Below are 16,803 nucleotides of genomic sequence, written 5' to 3' on the forward strand. Positions count from 1 at the left end.
ATATCTAAAATTAAAAATATGAGTGGGATGCATTCAGGTTACATTTTCATGCTCTCTTTTGGTCAGACACTCCACTGCTATTTTCATTTGCCGCTCTTTTCTCTCATTTTCTTTCTTTCTTTCTTTCTTCTCTACTCACTATTCTCAATGCAATGCTGAGAGGTAGACTACATCACTGAGAATTTGATTTCCATGTACAGTACTTCCAGGAGCATCTTGCTGCTTCCAGAAAGGTATTTCACAATTTCACCAAAAGAACAAAACTTAAGCTTGACCTCAGTGTGAACACAGCTCCAGTGATTTCTGAAAACCTATAGAAAAACACATAAGCTTTCCACGTCAACTTTTTCATCCTTTAGGAGGGTTTTATGTCATGTATTCTACATTTAAAATTCAGAAAAACCACTTCAGGATACTATAACTAATACTATAAATGTAAAGCTTGGTTATGTACTTGAAAAGTACTTCGCCCTCCTCTGAAAAGACTGGTGGACAAAGTTCCTGTTGACATTGGAATATTAACAAGTCTGAAATTCAGTATATGCCTGCTATACAGATTGCAGTATTTTAGAAAGATACCTATACTACCTCCGAACAAACTATGGGATATATTGCACTGTGTTTTCCCTAAAAGCTTTGCTTAACTGCCTTTTTAATTCTTAATTAATGTCATAGCTATTATTAGTTAACAGTCAAATGTTAAGATATCCACACTAAGTTTCCCAAGTCCCCAGTTTCCTGATGCTTTGTAGAGAAAATGTATGGTTTGTGTTACTTTGTGGAATAATTGCTAATCTTTCTGGTCTTTGACTCATATAGTCTATTATCTTGATATTCAGTTCTTGACTTTACTGACTGTTCACTACTGCTTCAGTAATTCAGTTCTACTTCAGTTTATTTGTCACATTGTCACAAAACTATAAAAGTAACTTCTAATCTTTGTGAGTCCATCCCTTGAAATAATAATTTTGTGGCCATTCTCACTGACATAGTGCCAAAGTAGTCATCAAATACAGATGAAGAAATTTTTCTTCATTTATTTTATAGGCTCAGCTACACAATTAAGTTGCCACTGCTGAACCCTGGCCATGAAGGGAATCCACAACAATGCTCTCTACCTGTTCTGCAGTAACTTACTCTCCAAAGACTGTAAGGTAAATGACATTGCTTCAAATGATCTGTCAAATGAAGATCCAAATGCAAATACAAACCTGCATTGTAACAGCCTAAATCTCCTTCACTGTCTTTACACTCCTAGTACATCCTGCTCCATCCACTGACTTTCCTATAGATACACACAGCCCCTCGACCATAAAACATGCAGAAAGGTCACCTCTAACACAGGTCAGAATAGCAGAATCTCAGTTTCCACTGGAATATAGAACACAGAGGACTAAAACCAGATTTTGCCACTATCCTGATGCTTTATAGAACATGACTACATTTTGGTTTCAACATAAATGGATCAAGACCGTATGAACACATGCAGCCCTTTCAATTTACAATTCACATTTACAATTGTAAGTAAAACTAACTCCAAGTACACTTAGTCTCATTATCATGGTATATATTCTCCATTGAAGAGGTCAACCTCAGAAATAATATGTAATTGAAACCAATCCACAACTCCAGATGCAGCAGCACACACAAACACTCATTCAGCACAACCTTGGCATTTTTTAAGTGCAACTTGACATGGGAAAATTAATTCCTCCCATCTGCCACTGAGACCTTCTTTGGTGGCCATACTTATAAATCCAGCAAAAGTTGGTATGGTGACTGTTTCACCAGTCTGGAAAGTATCACAGAAAACAGCACTTAAAGCGAACACATTTCTGATACATCTCACTAGGATACAAAACAAAAACATCATACCAGTAGTCATAACTCTCATCCCAGTTGTCAAAATGAACCAGAAAACGATTGTCCACCATGTCTGTTACCGTGGCAACACAAATGAAAGTCGGGTTCTTCTTGTCTACAGCTTCCAGCTTCATCCCCACTCGAAATCCCGATGGAATCACTGTCTACATAGAGGAAGACATTTAACTGAAGATAAATACTATAAATCCAGAAATCTCCCCATTGTCCACAATCAATATATTCATGCCAGTTCCAAATTTCCCAATTAACTGTCCCAACAGAGTGGCAGTGGCCTAATTAGCTGACATGAGAGATGCTCAAACACAAAGACTTCTGGTTAATGAAAGAAAAAAGTCCGAAATATGCTGTTAAAATGAAATGTGTTAGTTTTATCTGTCTTAGACAGTCTCCCTGAAAGACCATTCTTGTTCCACAAGATTATGGTGCAAGATACAGTACAAATAACAAATCTTTAATTTAAGAATGCATCAGAAGTTTAAACAGATCAGTAGAAGAGTAATGAACTGGAACTGCAGAGGTTAGCTGTGCAATGGAGGATGTTAGAATGTTATTCATTTTGCTGTAAACACTTTTGTTTTAAATGTCAGACTCAAGTCTGCCATCACTGAAATGTGCTATGAGTCTCTACCACACACAAGCATGCTCACAACTACACCATTAGTAACAAGTGAGTACTTACTGCATTCTGGTTTTCAAACAGTGATTTAGGAGCAGCTTGAGCCCTGCATGCCTTTAAGTAGGAGGGCCAGCTGAATTCTTCTTCCTTATATCCTAAATGAGGGTTGTAAAAGAAGGGCAAGAAATTATGGGCATGAGACACACGTATCAGTAAGAGACAAATATTATAGTTTTATCTTCTTCCCTTTGAACAGACATCTCCAAGAAGCACAGCCTAAAAGTCATCTCTTTGTCTCTCCCAAAGAAAACCTCATCTCACCACCACCTGTCTGCCTCACAGGTACCACCTCACTTCCCTTTGCTGGTCTCACTGACACACACACAGAGCTAACAAGTGTTCTCCAGCTGCTTTTCAGTCTGTTGCTTTTACTTCAGAATCAGTAAAAGACCTACAGATCCTGAAGTTCTTCCCACTATGCCTGTCAGTCCAAGAAAAAAAATATCCCTTCTCCTCCAGACTTCACCATATTACATCATCAGGCTACCACTAACACAGCATCATCACTACTAGCTTTAAAACAACCCCCCTAGGTTACATCAAACCAGTTAATTACACCACCAATGCCTCAGGACCCCTTTTCAATTTACAGTGTAAACTGTCCCCCACATGGACATTATACATTTTTTATTCTGTGTATACAACACCTGAAAAGAAATCTGTTTTTCTGTTAATATTTAGGGGGAAAAATTACAAATAATTCATAATATATTGAACTGCATAAAATAATCTTCAAAATACCATTTGTAGTTCTAATCTAAAAAACAATGCTAGGAGTTGGAAGCAAATAGATTTCCTCCTTCATTTTTCTGTTATGTAACAGTTGCAGAAACATCTCTTTTAGTCAATATGTTACAACCCAGTAAAGTAAGACCAAAACCACAACAAATTTCAGTGAGTGACTGCCTTTACTGAAATGTGTCACCTCTTAACTACTTGAAGTATTACTCAAATACGCCAGAGACAATTGCTTTGTTTAATCTTCTCATATTATAACCTTCTCATACTCTCATATTATCCCAGGAACCGCAAATTGAAAACCTTCACCTTCTCTGCATAGAGCTTTCTCACTTTAAATAGTACTCAGCATAAATTAACCTACAAGTCCAAACAAAAATACTTTTCTTATCCTCCAATTGTCTGTTGTCTTGATACACTGCAGCTGTGTGTCAAGCTTTGAAACCATTTTTACGTTGTATGCATATTATATTTCGAATGTATGTATATTATATTTCAAATGCTGTATCATTTGAAACCATTTTTAAAGCAATACAGTACTTAGGCTTTTCATTTTTGCTTTGTAATTCTAGAGAGTATTCAAACCTAAGTCCAAGCTCACAGCAGACAATAAAAAACTCCCACCTACTACATGAGTGAAGGGATCAGTTACTGGGACTAGGACAAAGCCCATGGAAAAAAAATTTGTTTTAGTAGGCTGTGAAACTGTTTCTGGGCAGCATGGGTCTTCCTGTCACCAAATGAGAAAGGGAGATCTTAAGCTCCTAACTCATCTCTCATAACAAGACCAAAGGTCAATTTGATTTATTCACTGCAGATATAGATCAGTTGTAGGAATGTTCCCCAGTCAATGCAATGTTTACATGCATATATATACATGTGCATCCATTCTCTTGCTGCAGATTTTGCCTGTGTGAGATAAAAAAGTGCCCTCTTCTACACAAAATGAATGGTGTCCTGACCACCATCTTTTTTAATTTCTGTGAAATCTAGTTTGATTTTGCCTCTTACCTCTCCTATATCTGCTGGAAGCCCAGCAACAGCTGCCTATTGCCTGTGCTGCTGTGGGGATGGGAGACATCCCATCACAAGACCTGTCCTGCCCAGCAGCACTAAGAGTTACCCATCCTTTCCATTTTAATAAACATGGATAGAAATACATTTCAGAAAACATGCAAATAATATTCTTCCTGTCTCATGTCCCTTACTCCCCACCTCCTGCCCGCCCAGGTCAGAGCACCAGGTTCCAAATTGCTTAGGGTTTATACTGTGAAGGTCATAAATTTGTATTTTAGCTGGAAAATTGAAGGCTACTGACACAAACTTATGAGTTCTTCTCTGGGGTGCTATTTTATGTAAATACTGTGTCCTATGCCATAACTCTCATTGGCTTTAGCATCTGTAAAATTTGCAATGGGCACTACAGGAATCATTATTAAAATGTCATAACATAGCAAAATAAACCAATCTGTCCAATCCAATTAAAATAGAACCTACAACTGGCATATTATCCTTCCCCTTGGAAAAACAGTTCTTCCAGGGGCAATCATTCATGGTTAACAAAAGTTTTCTAAACCAGGCATGTAAGATTAAAAGGTGACAAATCCTTGTCATAGATACAAAACTTACTAACCACACTGTAATAACATCAGGAAGGCTGTAACTGGGAACTACCCATTTGCTACATGCAAATTATTACATCAGCAAAGGCCAGCCTTCTAAGAAATTCTTATTTATGTTCAAGGAATTGCTATTTCTACACAGCCAGTTATGCAGAACTGTGTCCCAAGACAAGCAGCACAGTGCAGCCAGAGTGGAGCTTGCAGAGCACTCAGAAGAGCAGCTCATGCCCCTCAAGGCTCACACAAAGAAATGCCATCCTCTCACACTGGCAGGCCCCATGTACACTTCCAGTGGCTTTACTGTCACTTTTCCACACCTGAGCCCTTACATCTACAGTTTTGTAATTCTCTGCAAGCACATCCTCTTGAATCTGTGCACTCCTCATTTTCCAGCCCTTCTAAATCACACTATACTACCCTCACTGTGTATGGCAAAATGGCACATTCATTTACATCTCACTTTTCAGACTTCAGGACTTGCTCCCTTCATCCCAAAAGGATGCTCCCTCCCTATTCCAAAAGGACCACATTTATCTATTTTTCATAGTACAGTACATATACCCTCCAATTGCCAAAAGAAGTTACACAATGTGAAATGGAAGTAAATTATGCAAGTAAATTACACACATTTCAATACCTGTATACCATTTACATAATCCATGTGCAAATTACACTTTCAGGCTTGCAATCTTACCTTTTTTTCTCCCTATTGATCTGTTCATTCCTCTTTTTGTCTCTATTTCAGACTTAATCTTTGTGGAAATAGCACAGTCTTTATTAGTCTGTACCAACATTTGTACAATAACAGTGATCACTATGCAGTAGCAAAAATGTCCTAAGACCTTCCACTAAAGGACCCTCAGCTGCCTGTGAGACCTCAGTTTAAGCATAAATATGTCACCAGTATGCTGCCATTTTCCTTGCAATACGCTGGGGTCTAGGCTTGCTGCTTAGCTGGTTTTTTTTTCCTAATGCCTTACAGTTGACTCTTATGGCCCATTTTGTTTTCTTGGTTTCTCTGAATTCCCACTGAATAAAAGGGGCATGATTTTGAAACTGAATTTTTAGGCAAGATATGTATTTAATTTGCCATTTTCAAATACTCTTGACTAAACAAACTAAAACATTTCTGGCAGAAAAAAAAATACAGCATTAGACAGGTACTCAATCTCAGAACTGTGTAAGACACAGATTTAAACAAAGCAATACCTTTAGGTGGATGAAGCTTGTGACCTGTTTTTTCACACCATCCAACAGGATGAATGTCTGAAGAATCAGCATTCACCCAGAAATCGTAACAATCTGGGTATCCATCAAAATGTAGTCTTATTCTGTAGCCACAAACCTAAAAGCAGGAATTGACAACATACAACACTAAGACCTTTGCCCTACATATAACCACTTCCATTCAATATTATGTATAATTACTGTATGTTTTCAGTCAGCTTTTTACTTCTGCCCAATCCAGCACTGGATGAATAATTTCATTTGATAAAAAGGAGAGAATTAAAAGGCAAAGCTATTCTCAGTCTGAGTGCCTCCTCTTCTGGTCAAAAGAATTTAACTAAAAGCTGGCTATTGCCAGTAGTGCTCAAAAACTTGACAATGGTTCAACTCAGCATCAAAGTAAAACATAAGCCCTACAGAAGAGCGTGAATACATCTGATACAACCGAGGACAAAGTGCAGATAATGAGGTTCTCAAGCTATCCTGATTAACTGATATGCAAGGGAGCAGTGAACAATAAGTATGTTCAAAAGGCTCTTCAGAGAGATACTGAAAACTGTTTAAGTAAGGATGAGAAGTCAGTGGAGGTATTCCCCAGAACTTCATTATTACATGAAGTAATAAGTCAACCACTGAGAAGAGAAGAAAAACAGGACACAATACTATCTCTGTACAGAAGGTCTCCACATCTCCCTGAGTGCCAAATGCCATAAATTTACTGCAGCCATCAGTGAAAAATCTCAACATCAACCCTATTTTATATTTAATTTGTACTCTGACATAACTTCCAGTTTCCCCACTTTAATTCACAAATGAAATCCAAAAACCCATTAAAACTATCCAAAAATTAAAGTAAGGTATGTTTAAAAGATATTCAAAAGATGCTTGAGAGGCAGTTTCTTTATTGAAAGCAAAGAAGCTGTTCATCAGAAAAACTATTTCATGAACCACAGCAAAAAGAAAATCTGGGTTTATATTTTATGTTAACTTGCACAGGTTGCCAATACAGGCAGTTTCTGTGGCAATCAGCATGAAAAAGTTGTAGCACAACATCAATATGAGAAACTTTTAGCTATTTGTATCAGTCAATGGAGCAACTGCAAATACTATCAAAGCTCTACAAAACTGCTGTGTATCAGTTGTCATGTTTGTTTTCTATTTATTTTTCCTTTTAAATACAAACTATAACAGATAAAACCACATATTATCCAACTAGTCTAATACTGTTTTCTGTAGCTGTGTATGTTAAATATATGTATTGCTGCATTGATACTGAACATATTCTTTACATGCCTATCAGGCAGAAAAATATACACCATTCTTATTTTAAAAAACATCTTCCTACATATAGTTTCTGTCTGCCTGTTAGGTAAGAGTGAGGGTTTTCAGCTGCTGCTGTTTCATTTCAGACTCTGCTACAACCCAGCACTGTGGCTGCTTGCTTACCTCAGCCACTGTGAGAACACAGTAGATAGACTGGTGCTCAGGATCCACACCCTCCAGCTTCATCCCGACCTTGAATCCATTCTTGTTGTATGGGAAAGACTGATACTGCAATGGAAAATAACAGTTTCAACACTTCTGACAGTATACCAGAGAAAGACTCAATATCTTTATAAGGAATAGAACAATCATTATTTATTATTCATGATTCTGAAGGAACTAGTAAATAACTTTATGTTTTGTGTTTTCAAAAACGTGGAGAGGAGAAGAGAAATTGACGATTGTTTGAAAAACATAATGTCTTGAAACTTGAGAGTATGTAAGAAAATTAGGAAGAATTAGCAAAAGAGTCAAGGGAAAGATGACACCATTTGTCTTCAACTTTTTTCACTAATTGACAGTAAAATATCTTAGCAATTTAATTATTCAATTTTCAGACTGCACAGTGACACCTTCCTGGTGGACATAATTCCTATAATAATCACAACAATGACTCTGTTTTGCCTTTTCGGTTCCACATCTCAGACCATGAAAGATGAACTGAAAGGCAGAAATATTGAACACTGTTGGTATGCAGAGACGGCCTATTTGCCATCCTTTATATGCTGAGTCCACACTATGTAGTCTTCCAGAAGAATTTCTACATCACAGGAAGATGACTACCCTTACATCACATTACAATGAACCCAGAAGAATATCTGTCAAAAAACAGAAAGTGAAAATGGGGCTAAGCAGGATGGATCAACCACCTTTTCAACCAGCAGGCATCATCATCCCTCTGGTAAAGAGGATGGAAGGTAGCAGATATTAAGGTTAAATTGGAGGAACGATCAGAAAAATAAGTAATCAAAACTGGAGACAGTTTTCCACAGGCTAGAAAATTCACAGTCAGTTTTATGTTACAGGAAAAAACACAGGAAAAGCATCTTAAATGTTCCCTTTTCCTTCTGTTTCTGTCTAGGAGACACATGTTCCTGAGTCAACTGCAATACTCTGCAGCCAAAGGGAAGAGAAGGGTACCAAGGGGGATACTCAGAGAGGTATCACCTACTTGGAAGGAAAGGAAAAACCGTGTGAGACACAGCTTAGAAATCACTCTAAGGTCTAAGGAAATGGCAAGGACCCTCCATCATCCTGACCATTCCTAACTAAGAGTACGAAACAACCCAGTGAGAAGTACTGCTTCTGAAATGGTAAAATAAAAAGAAAAAAAGAGTAATTCTCAAAGTCCCAACTGAAATCAAAGATTCACGATTGATTGTGATATTTGGTTTGGGCTTTTTTTTAACCTATCTGTTTATGTGGCTTGCTTGTTCATCTGAAAAATGGAGAAAAATTACCTGGCCAATTCTGAGTGTTATTAAGAATTCTCTTTCTGCTACAGGCTTTAAATACTCTACACTAAATCAAGCATTGCCCAGGGGCTAACGACTTTAAAAGAAAATACTAAATTAAGATGCCCTGGATGCGAAAGGTGCAATGTGGAGGAAACATTGCTTAACTCCAGACTTCAGCACTGTGTACAGTGTCCTGCAAAGCCTTTGTACTGCTACAGCATTTCATGGACCTTCAGAGAGGCAGAGCAATGCTTTGTAAATCTACCTTCCCACCAGGGCACTCTTTAGATTGTTTTCTTGCTAATTTTTGAACCAGTATATAGCACTATGCTCACAAATGAAGACAGTCAGGGAACTGTTGCTCTTGCACCTGCAAATCTATGGATTCTGTAAACCTAAATCCCAGTTCTTCACTTTTCTTACTCAATAGCAACTAAACCACCAATTAAAGACCAGCACCACATGGCATGTGTAAGCTGAAAACTAATTCAAACAGAGAAGATTTAACAGCTGAAGTATGAAGCATACAGAAAGAAATGGATGCAAGAAATAGAAAAGTAAGAACAGAATTATCAAAAACAAGTAACATATAGCAGGAGTACAGCAGGTGAGACATGTTTCACCAGGTTTTGCAAGGGAAGATAACAGCACAGAAGTCTTGTGGATTTGAATTCAGAGCTCTCTTCCAAGCAAGAGAGGTGGCACTAATGAAAGCACTAAAATGACAAAGCATAGCAGGCAAAGGACAAGCAGGACATGATGATGTGACATCCAATCAGATGACATACAAAAGGAGAACAAGACAAAGTAGTATCTGATGTAGTAACAAAATATAATGTCAGCAGAAGCTGAAGAAAAGACAGGTAATATAATCAAAGCAACAAGACAAAAGATGACCTTTGTACCACCTTTCTAAACATATTTAAAGAAAATTATATGGCATGAAAAAGTGTGGGTATGTTTCACATTTTTTAGCTTCAGAGACTAGAAGGAATGGCTAGAACAGCAGATTTTGGGAGAGCACCTGCTTTCTGCAGTCTGATTTGACAGCATTCATCTACAACAACAGAATTCTCTGAAAAAACAGAGAGAGATAATTGCTTTCAAAATTGCTGATGGACCCAGTATTGTTTTCATCATGCAGGTTTTCCCGAGAAAAGAATAAGATCTTCAAATTATTTTTTGTTTATTGATTTCCTAGGAATTTCATGATCTTAGGTGGTTGACTGACTTAAATTTCAAAGGTCATACCTCCTTAAAAAGCTTAGTAGGCACTGCAATGGCCCTTTCTTCCTCCAGATAGGATGCCCAACACCATGCTTGCCTTCCTTTAGAGGGTACAGCTATAAAGAAGCATAAAACAGGGAAATAATTCTGTAACTGTTAATATCTCAAGAAAAAAAAAATCCACAACACAAGTTCATAATATTCTTGAATTTACATTTTATGAAATGCACTCATGGTGTTGTTCAGAACTTATTTCAGAAAAAGAAGTTCTGTAGGCTGAAAGGCACCAGGAACATGAAGGTTCCTGGTTTGTTCAGAAACAGTTCCAGCAGCTCAAACCTTGATTAGTAACAACAAAAACCTCCTTCAGGTGACAAGAACAACTTACAAAGTCTTGCTCCAACACGTTTTTCCTATTGCTCCTAAGAAGCATTAAGATATACAATTTGCAAATGTGCAAAAAGATGAGTTCAAATCACAAAATAGCTCAGTATTTTAAGGGGTTTCTTTTTACCCCATGTCCTTCTTTAACTGAAAAGCATTTTCAAGTGGATACTGCTCATGGTAAGTTTTTTAATCAGGCTTGAAAGACTCTACTCTTTAACAGTATTCAGACTCTTTCTCACCTACTCCATCACTTTGTAGTTTGAAGGTTTTGGGTAGAAAGGCAGTGATTTAACAGTATTTTCTGCAAGTCTTCAGAACTGTCTTCACCAGTGTTTTTTTTTCCTCAGGATGTCATTAGCATATGAGAGAAACCTCCAGTTTCAGGTCTGTTCACACAGTATGAACACTTGCACAGTAATTGCAATACTGCTTACAGTCCATCTTAATAATGGCTACAGCCACACAGTTTTCAGGCCTCATAAATAAGGCACTACCTGCACAATAGCAATAGCCAGGAACTTCAAGAACAGATGGCCATGTATGTATCTACTTTTATACACCTCTACTCTGCTCTACTGATCTCCACCTAAAGTGCCTCCTCTGCACAGGCAGCTTAGCATTTCAGACCATAAGCTCACACTGTCAGAAGGATTCATCACAGTCCACACTGTGATTCCGGCTTGATCCAGACTGTGGGCTACTCACAGGAAAAATAAATCCTTTAAGTAACAGTCTGGCTTAGCATTTTTATGATTAAAACATGAACCATAACAATAGTAATGCCAAACTCTCCTGAAGAAAGCTTACAATAATGTAACCAAACAATAATAAATATCAGAGTGATAGTAATCGCTTAACACTATTAGACCACATTAATTTTATTTGGGATTTACCCAGTTTTCATCTATTCCATTAAAGAAATTAATTATGCTTGGTTCTGAATACAAATTGGTCTTTGATACCAGTTTATACTTTTATACTGATATTTTCCCAAATAAAAATTAAAAAAAAAACCTAACAGAAGAAATTTGTAAATCATTCTGTCAGTGGGCAGTAGTGATTTCCACAAAGCATCAGCTTTGTCCTTGTGTCTCACACACTTCTTATCTCTTCAGCCTTAGAAGCAACTGTAGAAACATTTCAGACGTGATTCTATTTTGGGAGGGGGATCTTTCATAACATTTATTGTTGCATCTAGTTCATCTGCCTGGTGTACATCAGAGCTAACTGGAGTTCTGTGTTGATTAGTGGCCTGGCAACCTCTATTAATGTCTCCCCATCTACCATAAGAAGCACTCTGGAGGGCAAGATGTAGGTCTGTGGTTGGTGTACCACTGAGGTATAATAGCAGCTGATTCTCCCATTCTTCCTAAAACTATCTATCATGCAAATAGCTTGAAAGAACAGCACTCATTTAAAATATGTTTTATTATGTTGCTTGATGCAGTATATGTCCCTTTGGATTGATTATAGCAATTATTCCTAAACAGTTCCATAAATGTGTCTATTTCCAGCACATAATGAAGATGCAAAATTGATCCCCAAGGAAACAAAAGTAAACTTTCACTTCTGCTTGATACATGTCTTTTAGCATCTGGTAACTCAATGGAGCTGATTCCCTCTAATACTGGCACTGTTTAGAGGGATGAAAAGAAAAAACCTAAAATGCACATTAGTTGCATTTACACTCACCAGATCCTCCCCTATGCTGCCTTAAAATTTAATTGCTGTAAATAACACTGTCACTGTCTTTTTACAGTAATGAAAAAAAATTCAATAGGGAATATAAATTTTGTGAAACAATGCTGACAATTCACAATAAGATATGGCTATTACCTGAAGAATTGATGGTTGAGATTTTTGTTCCATAATATAACTTACTTTGTTTCAAAACTGTTATCTCCCCTTTTCTTTTTCTCCTGGCTCTCTGCGAGACTCTCAAGATCCTTCCTTCAGGTTTGTCCTCCTAAATTAGAAAGAGAAAAAAAAAAAAAAAAAGTACAGCAACCTCATTAGCTTAGAAGTCTAGTATGATAAAAGTTGAGATACTGAAGTTTAAATTGTGACTTCATTTAAACGGCTATTCACCCAGCTCTCTCCTACCTCAAACAAAGGTGCAGATGTCTCATAGAAGCAAAGTGAGCCACCAGTGACAAATCACAGCAAACACGGTGACAATGGCAGGCAGAAGGACTCTCACCACTTGGCACTCAGCCAGCCAGCCTTGCCTGACCCAAGACTGAGCATGAAGACCCCGCTGAGACACTGATAAGTAACAGTATCTTTGGCATGTTCATGCTTCCAAAATAATTTAAAAGAAAACCTCTCACAGTTTTCCTCTGTTGTTTTTTTTTTTTTCAAACATACAATTGCTTTATTAAATAAAAAATGGCACTGTGATCCTTTTAATTTTTCTCACTGTTTTTGTATTAACAGTTTTGTGAGCATCTGAGCAGATGAGCAGAGTAAATACTCATCTGGGAGGGCAGATGCATGGAGACAAAGAAGGTATCCCCTGACTTTTGCCTAAGATACTGCTACACAGAGAGCTGCAAATTCCCTCCTGACAATTCTAGTGTCTTCATACTTTTGACAATTCTGTAGTTGCAGAACTCTACCCTTCTCTCTGAAAACTGTGCTACCCCCAGTAGTGTGACAGCTATTGGGAAGAAAACACATACTACAAGAACACAAGCATTATGGGAAAGTACTGTGGGGTAAGTTTTTTCTAAAATTAAGAATAAATCCAAAAGGAAAAGAAAACAAAAGGTGCCATAAAGCAAATTACACTGCAACACAAAAGCAAAACAAATTTTGGGATATGATTTTTAAAGGCAAATTACACCAAGAAAATCCAAAGTATTCCCTTCTTGATTATAGTACAGCTTTCTTTGTAAATAAATTAGTGGTCTATAGTTATTTATTCATGTGCAGAATGACAAAGTAAGAGGGTTGTTGGGAAATACGTACTCCTGTTTTTCCATGCTGAAGACATGGCAAGTCAACATTAGCATCATTTTTCTTTTAAATTCTTTTTGTTCTGTTCTTAAAAAAGCAGGGAAAAGAGACCAAAACTAGCTTTTATCAATTCATTGTCAATAATTACAATTTACTGCTGAGGCATAATTAAATTGGCAAACGAAACAACTACTTATTGTGGCTCTGACAGAATGATGAAGTCTCTCCTCTTTGTGGGCTGATGGAGCTACTGACATTGCAATACAAGGCAAAACTCCCACCCAAATACTTGCAGGAATGGGTTTATGATGCATACTAACAATTTCATCTGGATTCTCGTTCTTCTCCCCATTATCCCTTGACTCTTCTTTGAGAGGTACTTTTGCTTTTCTTTTCCGAATGCCTTTAGAATCATCTTCCCCATTGCATTCCATGCTGGGATTTTCCTCCTTTGGTTCTCTACCACAGAAGTAACACAATGACACAAAGCCAATATTATTTCACTTCTCATAATCATAAAACAAGTAAAAAAGCAAGTAAATGTGTGGGTCCCATAGTATTACACAGATTATATTCTTAGAAATACTACTGAAAATTAAGTCTGTCAAAAGAATTAATCTGAGAGACACACAATAGCAACTGTAAAAGGAAAGCTGTCAGCTTCTGCTGAACAAGTTTTACATGTTTTAAACAGTGTGTCTTTTTTCATGTACCATCAAGTCTCCCAGAGAAGCAAACTGTGAAATGTTTAGGACTGCAGGGCAGTTTAGAGAGAGGAAGGCAAAGGTAACTGTTAAGTCTGACAAATCCAACTGGAGAAAGCTGGTATGTGACTGTACAAATTGCTAAACAAGAAATCAGAACAGAAAACTTTGAAGCAATTAGCTAAAATGAAGGAAAATGTACAAAATCATAAATGTTTAAAACTGCCATAATCTAGCAATATGCAATACAGAATGGACACACTAACACAAACATGCTTTTATGGTGAGATGAAATGCACTAACTGAAAAAGAGGAGCTGAGAAACTGCAGTATGCTCATGTTTTCACTCACTGTCAACTATAAAACAGCTCTTGCACTTAATTATAATTAACTTACCACCCCAACCATCTCATTACTGATTATCTTAATTCCAATGACTGAAACAGGGTGGGAGTCTGACACTGATTCATGCATCCCATAGACTGTTTTACTGCTTGCATCTGACAGCAGAACACAGCACACTGAGTAAAAAAGACTGCCTTCAATGTCAGTGTTAGACAAAACCAAATGTTGTTAAGCATTTACACAAAAAAAAAAAAACAGTGAAAGAACATTATAAACCAATGGTGACACTGAAACTTGTCTGCTTAATACCTCCCTCTGCCCCACCATGAACATTTTATCCCACCACTTCACTCTCATGCTACATTTATGCCAAATTCTTTGCTTCTATGCTTGTTATAGTACCTACTTGTTTTTTACTTGCTGGGCACATTTCTGGCTGCAAAATTTCCCTTCAGGAACAAATTCTTCTATAGTACCATAGCGGTAACAGTTTTCACAGAAAACAAGTCCATCCACTTTTGCAGTTTCCTTCAACCTTGTGGGGATCCCTGTCTTTTCTGAAAAGGCTGCACAATGACAAAAGTTAACTTCACTTAGGCAGAGGTGATACATTCCTAAATATCCTTAGCAGGCCTTGCTAAGCTAACAGAAAAACATCAGCCACACCACTCTTGTCAGAATGAAGAACTAGGAATTAGTGTTTGTATGAGGTCCAGATTGCTGACAAGCAAGTCATGTTTTCACACTGCAACAGGAGAGAGGAACCCACTATTCTATGGTTCTGTCACAGCTTGATGTGGCTGCTTGTGGAAGGACTGAATTTTGTGACAGGCAATGACTGCTCACAGAGTCATCACTGTTTAGAATCCATGACCTCATTTCTTGCTGATATGCCTATACCTAAATTCGGGAGAAAAGGGTTGGGGCGAGTTATCTTTTCATCAGTTGAAATTATTTCTGGAAGCAAATCACTGGCTACAGTCTGCAGTCTCTAGCAGAAGCTACTGCTGAACCTGCCTGGGGTCCACCAGAAGTGAAGCATCACTCAACCTGTAATAAAGGAATCTTCAAATACTAAGTTACTCACTGATCCTAAGCTGCAATTTCCCCACAACAGGCATAGAGCCTAGGAGAAGCTATCTGTAGGAGAGAGTGCAGTTACTTTCCCTCATAAGCAAGTATGAAGCACTGTCAAGTACTCCAGCCTCTGGAGCAGGTTGTTGTCTTTGTACCTCCCCAAAAGGCAAACTTCAAGTTACAGACTATTTATGTTGCTTAAGCACTGTACTGTCTTTGAAACCAGAGTCAAATGAACTCTTGCATGCAGGCTATCTCCCCCAGAAGAATATATAATGTATGTTATATTTACACACCAGCATCATAAGTGGTTCAAAACAACTGTTTATTCTCACAGCAGAAAATTTTAGCAGTATTTTTACTTTTGGGGAGCACTAAGTTAATCAAGGATGGTGTAAGGTAGTAGCAGAATGCTTACTCTTTATGTCTATATGTCCATGAACAGAGTTCAATTCAGTAGAAACACAAGTTTTTGGTTAGGTTTGTCAGACTGGAGGGGATGCAGCTGTGCGCTTTGCTGAAACTGATCTCTCAGTCTAAGCAGAGAATCTGTTGTGCTACTACACTCTCACAATGATTCTACTCTCATCACAGATTTGAAACCTAAATTAACTATCACTGCCCTGCTAGAGAACACAATAACAGTGGTCTGCAGCTTCAGACCTCAGGGGGCCCAAACCGCTTTCCTACCAGTGTTAATGTCCCACATGACAATTATGAACTAACTGCGAGGGAGCAGCAAAGGAAAGCTCTCACTGACTTCTCATCCTTTAGGGAAAATTATGAAACAAAAATTGTGATGTCTGCTTTTCAAAGGACTTACAGAATACATATTTTAAAAGAAAGTTGATCAAATGTAATAACAACAAGGAAAAAAACTAGGTATTTGTAAATAATCACAAAACCAGTCGTGATATTCTCTTTCACACTACTCCATCATTACTGGAGTCAATGTAAAAAGATTGCAGCAATTTATGACAATGTAAAACAATTTTTATTGAACAAAACAGGTGTTACTTCAGAATTTTAAATCCAGGAAACACTTTATCTGGTAGATAGATAGATAGATACTACAACTCTAAGAATTTCACCCTTCAAGATAAACATTAGCTGTCTCTGCAGACTGTTTTTAATGCTGCAAAAAAGCATAGTTGTCAGGAGCAAGGCACCTGTGGGGG

At 37.6% G+C, this 16,803-nt stretch overlaps 1 protein-coding gene across 6 annotated transcripts in view; it reads right to left on the reverse strand.

The window, feature by feature from the left end:
* Window positions 1–16,803, reverse strand: part of L3MBTL3 (L3MBTL histone methyl-lysine binding protein 3) — a 78,634-nt gene that overhangs the window by 38,447 nt on the left and 23,384 nt on the right. For 4 of the 6 annotated variants that reach the window (XM_036404551.2, XM_036404554.2, XM_036404553.2 and 1 more), the window contains exons 4-11: window positions 14,955–15,114; window positions 13,820–13,958; window positions 12,378–12,507; window positions 10,179–10,270; window positions 7,594–7,698; window positions 6,130–6,265; window positions 2,564–2,655; window positions 1,876–2,027 (exon numbers count right to left, since the gene is read on the reverse strand). In XM_036404551.2, coding sequence (XP_036260444.1) covers window positions 1,876–2,027; window positions 2,564–2,655; window positions 6,130–6,265; window positions 7,594–7,698; window positions 10,179–10,270; window positions 12,378–12,507; window positions 13,820–13,958; window positions 14,955–15,114 — 1,006 coding nt within the window. The remainder of the gene's footprint in view (window positions 1–1,875; window positions 2,028–2,563; window positions 2,656–6,129; window positions 6,266–7,593; window positions 7,699–10,178; window positions 10,271–12,377; window positions 12,508–13,819; window positions 13,959–14,954; window positions 15,115–16,803) is intronic. The other 2 variants (XM_036404552.2, XM_054514319.1) reach the window with 1 other exon arrangement.

Source organism: Molothrus ater, chromosome 3, assembly GCF_012460135.2.
Source record: "Molothrus ater isolate BHLD 08-10-18 breed brown headed cowbird chromosome 3, BPBGC_Mater_1.1, whole genome shotgun sequence".
Lineage (NCBI taxonomy): Eukaryota > Metazoa > Chordata > Aves > Passeriformes > Icteridae > Molothrus > Molothrus ater.